Source organism: Convolutriloba macropyga, unplaced genomic scaffold, assembly GCF_964194025.1.
Source record: "Convolutriloba macropyga unplaced genomic scaffold, txConMacr16.3 SCAFFOLD_1969, whole genome shotgun sequence".
Lineage (NCBI taxonomy): Eukaryota > Metazoa > Xenacoelomorpha > Acoela > Convolutidae > Convolutriloba > Convolutriloba macropyga.
This window is the reverse complement of record NW_027449129.1, coordinates 26,228-34,756: the sequence shown is the minus strand read 5'-3', so window position 1 is coordinate 34,756 and position 8,529 is coordinate 26,228. Positions and strand designations below refer to the sequence as shown.

General features: G+C 36.0%; 1 protein-coding gene across 1 annotated transcript in view; it reads right to left on the bottom strand.

The window, feature by feature from the left end:
* Nucleotides 1-5,390: 5,390 nt before the first annotated feature.
* Nucleotides 5,391-8,529, bottom strand: part of LOC142354807 (uncharacterized) — a 29,025-nt gene continuing 25,886 nt past the window's right edge. The window contains exon 2 of the mRNA XM_075407178.1: nucleotides 5,391-5,752. Within this exon, the coding sequence (XP_075263293.1) occupies nucleotides 5,437-5,752 (316 nt within the window). The 3' untranslated portion in view covers nucleotides 5,391-5,436. The remainder of the gene's footprint in view (nucleotides 5,753-8,529) is intronic.

Genomic DNA, 8,529 nt, shown 5'->3' with positions numbered 1-8,529 from the left:
ATTCTTATATTTGAAGATAGATAGTAGAGGAATTTTTTTGTAACAATTTCATTTTTCTTTTCGTTGTTAGTTTGTACATTAAACAAGCCAGTCAATCAGAAAGCGACAATATGTAAAATTAAATGGGGGAAAATTTTCTGTAAAAATTCATTTTCTCTTATAGGAATTTTTATATGTCGTCAGTCACTGTTTATAAAACGATTATTCGTACGCTTCGATTTAGATCTTTTTTTTTCCAATCTGTTGTTACCAATCTTAACTTTTTCTCTATCAAATTTTTTTGTTTCATGCTTATTCCATTTACCTTTTTCAATCAATAGTTAAACTTGTTTGTTTTTTCGAAAAGTTGAATGTAACAGTTGTAGCAGTGCTACATACAATACAAAACTCAATCCTTTTTAGTGCTATCTGATGCAATCCTATTGTGTTATTGCTGTGGTCTATGTCGACATAGTGAATCAACCAATCAGACTACGCCAGGTGCCAAAAAGTAAAAACCATCACTATAAAAAGCATTGAGTTTGTACTAAAAGCACTTTTCCAACTCTTCGAGGATACAACCCACTGGCTGCCATTTCAAGCCCAGCAGCAGAAAAACAGCCGCCAACAACAGCAAGCTCAGCTCAGCGTGGCAGCTAAATGCTTAGCGATATAGCTCGAGTTGTAAGAGCTAAATATTAGCTTATTTCCTCATATTAGTAATACAAACAATTATGCGCTATGTTAGATAGTGATATCTGTAACTAAATACTTCTTTCCAATTCAACATCTCATTATCAACGCATATTTTTTGCTCTAAAACAGGCTCAATTTGATTTTTTTATATTAACTAAGCTTTTAAGTTAACCATTCAAATTTAGCATGAAAACGAAAGAAATGAAGCTTATTGCTTCGCAAAAGTCTACAGCTTGATTGGGGTAAAAAAACTAGATAAAATTTGAGTTTAAATCGAGAACCGGAAGTGAATTTCGTGGGAATTGAGATGTCTGATAGCTGAATTCCGAAACTTTTATTTGACCCAAATTTAAAATTTTTGATCGAATTCAAACAAAATTTAAATTTCAATTAGGAAAAATTAGGAATTGATTTTAAATTTTGAAAATTCTTCTACTGACTGCAACGTCAGTACTTTTCGCCAGCCCTTAATGTGGTTTCGCTTAAATCTTTTGAAAAAAAAATTGAGATTTTGGCTGGATCTGATATACTACATCATTGGGCCAACTTGACTTTGATAATGCTGCATTATGACATTCTGAACAAAAACTCCAATTTACATGCAAAATTTGTTAGCTCTGAAACACGAAACAAGCTCTAAAACCCAAGAAAAACGGGTAGCAAAAAGAATTAACTGGTGGCCGCCGTATTGGCCGACAGGGCGTTTAGCCGACAATCAAAAAATGAGAAATTTAACCGACAATTTAAGTAAAATGAGCAATAAAACTTATTTTAAAGCTGTGATTGGCCAATTTAAAACACTATTTCGTAAGCGGACAAATATACCGCAGTTTTTTCATCAACTAGTGTAACGAAGATCTATCCGTGGTCGGACCGTATTTTACCGCATCTGGCCATGCCTCGCGGGCCATGGCCATGCCTCAGCGGCCCGTGGGACTTGATATGAATCTATCACAACCAAACTACTGATTTATGGACCAATTATGGACTTTTATGACCAATTATGATAAAACTGTCGGCTAAATTTCTCATTTTTTCCTTGTCGGCTAAACGCCCTGTCGGCCAATTTTCCTAGCACCGAATTAACTATCGTGTTTTGACTATTTTAGATTGATCAGGTAAAAAGTTTGCTATTCCTCTTGACGTAAGAATAAATTGATGTGCATTGAATTCAATTATTTAATTATATTTATAATCTCACATTGCGCTTTTGGTTTTTATTCAATTAAAAAACTTGAAATATATTCAGAATATGACATAGATTATATAAAAGGCACAGAAGATATAACTGCATGTTTCACTCAAAGCACAGAATCGACTTTTTCAAAGAGCAATTGTATTGTTTATAGGACTAAATCATTTATGGACAAAAGAAAAGACGCAAAACAAATTGAAGCCAAAATAAATGATTTTTAATTACAGGCTGACAATTTTAGCAGAGAATATGTTCCAAACATTAAAAAAATTTAGCAAGTCAGTCAAACTGTTTTGTGGGAGAATTGGATGATGCCAAATAAAATATGGTAATTGTGCACATATGCGTTTTTGGATCTTGTATATTTTAACATACAAGATTCATAAACTCATGTGTGCACAGTCCTTATACTTCACTTGACATCAACTGTATCTTTGAGAATCTCCCACACAATGAACTTCTTTTATAAAACAACTAACATGAAGACTTATTATCGCTTGACAACTGTTTCAGGAAATTCGCAATGAAGTGGTCAAATAATTAGATATAAATTTTTGTCCATAGTTTTGGCCCCCCGGTGCTTTGATGACAAAAAAACAATATTCCGCAACAAGTTTTTTTTAGTGGTATCTGAAATTGAGTTTTTTTATTTTTATAAAACGGCTCAAAAATACAACAGAACACGGAAAAAAACAAATATGTATACTATCCCTTGTTGAGGTCAGATTGGTTTCCATTGATGGATGACTAATTAGGTAGAAACTCAATTTGGCAGAAACAATCTCACTGATGGCTCAGCAAAATGTTTTCAACAAAGACTTCCATGGAGGAATCATAGTAAGTTTTAAAAAATTATTGTCACATCAGTGATTCATGACGATTTTATAGAAGTACAAAATTACATCGATGGATCAGTGGAATGTGATCGAATTGGCTGAAGTTTTGCGCACTTTATGTTGCTGTTACAAAAAGCGCATTTCAAGTTTTAAAATAAACCTAGTAGAAGAATAGTGCACGTGGCGCAGAGGTACAAGATCCGACTCATCAACAACAGAAAATGGTCGCGAGTCCAATCTGGAAGCACAAAAACATAAGATGCAATCATCAATTGTTTAATGTAGCGAGAAATCGGGGGCTAACATAACCTGCGTTAAAATTTTTTATTGAGTTTCAATAACTCCGATGAAGTCACAGAGAAATCTTGGTACGATACAGATGTATTAATCATCATTTCAAAGCAGTCCGTATAAATTTTCTATATACGCCATAAAACTTTAATGGAGCAAAATGAGTTCCATCATTGAGCTTACTGCGCTCAATCGATGAGAATATATTGAAATATATAATTTTATGAAGTTCAACCCAAGTTCAATCTGTAAAATTCACCAGTTTTGTGTCTATCCGATGAATCATGCGAACTACATAGAACCCCGTCCATGGCACAGACTATGTTTCGTTAACACTTTAAGATGGGCATAGAAAACTCAAAGAATCTGCTTTGAAATCACTATGAATATCTATATCTATACTATGGATCATATTGTGAACTTTTTATTGCTTGCTCTAAATCCTGGAAAAAAATTGATGATTAATTTTGTTCTCTCTTCTCAGTTTTTCTTCACCGAATTGGTAATTTTATCACCTCAATGATTTTTTGTGCTCCCAAATTTTGGCTCTCAAATTTTCCCGAAGTGTCGAACACTGTCCTTCTGCGCCACAGTCCTATATGATATGTTTCTACTATATTTAATAACAATTTGAAGTGCACTGTGTATAACAACAACACAACTCATCAATTTTTGACCGATAGAAAATATTTCTACGCAATTACACTGATTCCATCGGTGAGGTTTTAGGTATCCTTTAATTGGACATTTACATTATGGTACCAAAAAGCTACGTACATCATAATTTGTGCTTTCAAAGCATTATTGGTGCTTCATAAACATAATTTGCGCCAAAGCGTGAAAAAATTGTGAAATTTTTCAGTTTGAAGAACCAATTTTTTGTTCAAAATGGTATATCAATATGCTCAAGAAGCCATCTCCTTCTGTCAGAATATTTGTTTTACTAATATAGTTTGAGTGCGCATCTCCAGTGACGGAATCGTTTGAGTTTTTCGAAGAAATGGCATGCGGTTTTTTGAAATTGAAGCGAGAGAAATCTGAGATAGGGCAAGCAATCCCTTATGTTTTAGGGCGCAATAGGATCAGACGGAGGGAAAATGCTTGTTAGGCGTCCAAGCAAGCCAAAAACAGTCGGTTATTGAATAATTTTGGATATTTACGAAAAAAAAATCTTTTTCATGACCTTTTTTCTCAACAAGATAATGCTCCTCTGCATTAATTGAACATCATCGGCACTTTTTTCAACAAGGAGTGGAAGGTATTGCAATTACCGGCATATAATCCATATCTGAATCCTATTGAAAAGTTTGGGGTAATTTCGTTGCAGAGATTACGAAAATAGACAGTTTTTTCGAGAAAATTTAGAAAAAAGTGTCCGAAATTTGGAAAGACGTCATCAACAACTTGTATGAAAACTGTACAAACCGTCTGCTAGACGTTAAAAAAGCTAAAAAGTGCAATGAGACGCGTTAATAGAGAACAAAATTGAACTCAAAATTTTGTACTTTTTGATGTTTGTAATGCTATACAAGGAAGCGTCAGGTGTACGTAGCTTTTTGGTACCATAGTATGATAATATAAATTGGTTCAATTTTGTATACATAAACAAAATAACTTAATATAAAGTTTACTCTTTTGACGCAGATTAAAGTAGGAGAATATTATTGAACCACTGAGCATTCGTTTTCAAGTGTCTCTTCTAGTGTCTTTTATGAAGGTACCGGCACTAATCGATGGGATTTTCCTTTCTATGAAACTTCGCGGATCCATCAACGAATTTAGAAATTCCGATTTCAGTTGATCCCTTGAAAAAACCAACGAAGCCCCTAACCCGGGTTTACAATAGAGATTTGAAAAAATGTCCGAAAAATGAACTTCTAAGCCAATGAAAGGTCTCATTCATTCAATCGGCGCTGCATCCCGGGTCGAGGTTTTTGGGTAAATTTTTGTAAGAAATGTGGTGATTGCGTTGAATGCTGTGAAAATAAATATTTCAACGCATTTCACCACATTTTTTACACAAATTCATTACAAAATTCACGCATTTCTTACAAAAATTCACCGCATCCGCTTTTCTGGCAAATTAATGTAAGAAATGCGGTGATTGCGGTGAATGCTGTGAAAAAAAATAATTCACCGCATTTCACCGCATTTCTTTCAATAATTCACCGGATTCGCTTTCTCAACGTTTGCTCAATCTTTTATAAATTCATTAGAAATATGACACAATTAAGTGAGGTTTCGCGTAGTGGAATAAGCGTAGTGGAATACGCTTTGAACATTTTTTTTTCACTGCATTTCACCGCATTTGTTACCAAAATTCACCACCAAACCTCGACCCGGGATTATGATCAACACATAACTCGCAGTTTTGTAGCAGAACACAATCAACTTCTTAACTGTGGTTTAATAAGATTGTGATGTTCCCGACCGGGTCGATCACTTTAGCGATGAAAAGAAACAACTAGTATAGATAAGAACTACAATAAAGTAGATCACTCCAATGAGCATGTCGATTTTCCTCCGTGTCATCGAGTTCTTCCAGTGATCAATGATCCATGGCTTAAAAAATGTCCAATGGGATTTCAGTGGGCTGTCATTTTGTGCTAGGACGAAACTAGGCTGGCTGGAATATTGAGAATCGTTGGAATATCGACATGCATATTGATTTGGATCGGGGTTTTGTGTCAATGTATTGATTGTAGTATCACTTAGCCGGTCAGTGCTGTTCTGCTCATCTTGATTTTCAGTGCACCTAAAATTATCGAAAAACGCAAAATGATGACAGGTAAATATACCTGAAAAAGGACCTTAAATTGCATGAAACCTTCAGGTACTTTGCATTATCTTAACGAATCTTAACTTACCCTAAATTTACCTGAAAACTGATTTAAAAATAAAAGGGGCACCCCTCTAACTTTCATGTGAATTTACCTTAAAAAGTATTGGATATTTAACTTAACGATACCTTGAATTTTCACTCTAATTTTTAAGGTAACCAGTAAAAGTTACCCCGGACGAACCTCGCAGACAACTTCAGCAATGATTCAGAATTTTTTCATTCTGCATTTTTTTCTGCCAAGTACTCTGATCATGTCACTTTTCGGACTGATCCTGGTAAATTCAGAGCGTCTTTCTGCATTTACTTTTTACAGTATGAAAAAACTCAATAAAATTTCTCTGAGCAGAATGGAATTTTATGACTCATACGCTGAATTTTCTCTGAGCAGTTTGAAAATTCCACTGAATTTTTACTGAGCATTATGAAAATTTCCTTGATTTTCTTACTGAGCATTATGATTAAAACTCAACTGTGAAGGAACAGCAGAAAAAAGCCTATTGATGCCTACCTATTTTAAAACAAAAACAAAAAAGGATTTCAAATTGAGAAATTTCAAAATGATAAATAACTTCAACAAAACAGAAAAAATTTGGTTTTCAGCAGATTCGTATCTAGTCTAAATTTCAGCAGTTTTAGCGCCTCCAAGCAGGCGACTGGCTGGTTAACGTGGTCTGCAACTCTGCCATATTGGATATTCCCATCCGGATATTCCCATCTAGATAGTCCCATCTGGATATTCCCATCTGGATATTCCCATCGGGAACAATCTGGGAGCAATGAGAACATTCTGACGCTTGCATTGAGGTCATTCCGTGAACATTCACGGCGTCCGAGACCCTGTTGCACAGCTGGAAGGTGGACCAGTAGCGACCAGAGCCCTCCCCACTTGCCGTCAAATTGTCCTGAAATTGGGCCCAGACACTCGAATCTTCGTCAATTCTTCCAATGTGACAACCATTCCTCTGAAACAAGTCGAAGGAGCCGAGAAAAAGCCGATAAAGGATAGAAGACATTTGGAAAAACAAATAGGATTAACAAATAAAAAACGCTATGCTAATAAAGCTGAACACAATTGAACACACTTTAACACTTGCACACCTTGATTTACACACTACCATTTTATTTGACACGACACACAGCAGTGAGAGGTACACAAGTTGAAGTACAATACTACCAACTAGCTACGAACTCCTCAATCACGGAGAGGATCTTTGCAGCCAAATGAATGAAACCATGGCCTTCTTTGTTGTAATGATCAAATTTATCAACAGCAAAGTCAGCACGTTTTATCAATTTACCACTCTTGAAAATAACTCCAAGATTTTTGCTCAAAAAAACGTTATTATTGGTGATCATCACGGGATCTAGATCCCTTCGTTTCATTTTCCCCGGAAATTTAACGTTTAATGGCCAGACAGCATTCTGGAACTCCAAAAATTTTTTCAAAATATATTCAATTTTTCGGTCTTTGACATCATTGTCTCCTACAATAATAAAAATATGCGTAAAACTCCGTGCAAATTCCACCAAATCGTATAGATCATCACAGCTGCGGCCCCCAAGGCATCGTATTGAGCTCTAAAACAGAAATAAAAATGTGGAGGAAGTTTTAAACAAAATAAAAAAATGCAAAGTTACCCAAAATTTGAAGCTGCGGGTCGGAATAAATGTCGGGCAGCACGTTTCTCAGGTTTGTATACCCAATAACAAGAAACGTCATATGTAACAAGAATAAAAAAGATTCCAGACATTTATTAGATCAAACACAATCCAGACCATTGAAAAATCCACAAAAAAATCTGAAACGCTAAAGAAAACGGTCGAAAACGCTCCAATGGGTTTAAAAAAATTCAATTAAGCTCAAAACTGTCAAAAACAAATGGCTTCAGGCTGTTCAGGAGGGTCCATTACGTCGTCAATTTTCACGGGAGAACCTTTAAAGAGCCCGGATGAAAATAGAGGTCTCGGGGGGGGGGGGGTAATAGCAGTGGGGGGAGGGGTGGGGGTTTGATGTTACGCGTACTTTCGGATCCTTTGTTCCAGCCCAGCCCAACCCCCTCCTCCTCCTCTGCACCACTGTTTTCTGTTTTCATAAATGTTCTCCTCTGCACTGCAACCCCTCCCCCCACTGTTCACCTCTGCACTGTACCCCCCCTCCTCCTCCTCTGCACCACTGTTCTCTGTTTTCTCCACTGTTCTCCTCGGCACTGCACCCCCCATTGTTGTCATCTGCATTGCACCCCCCCCCCCACTGTTTTCCTCTGCACTGCACCTCCCGCCCACTGTTCTCTTTTTTCTCATTTGTAACGTGTCCTTATACGATTTTATTTGGTTTTTGCCTGATCGTGCGACACGTTTACCGAAATTTGCGATTTTTGTAACTTTCATTTTTACTATGATTTACTCTGATCAGAAAAAACAATAAACTAAGAATGCCCAGTGACAATTCATGAAAAAATTGTTCTTCGTTTTGTCTGCACATAATGCGAGGTAAGTTTACCCTTAGGTCACTCTGATTCAGAACTAATTGAACGTTTTTTCAATAGATTCTAATGAATCAGTACTGAAATGCTCTGACACGAGGCTCCGGGACCTTAAAACTTAAGGTGAAAATTTAACGCGTTTTTAAAAATAGTTTAGATAAGTTAAGGTAAATTTTCAGCTGGTACCCCCTTAATTTAGAAAGTATT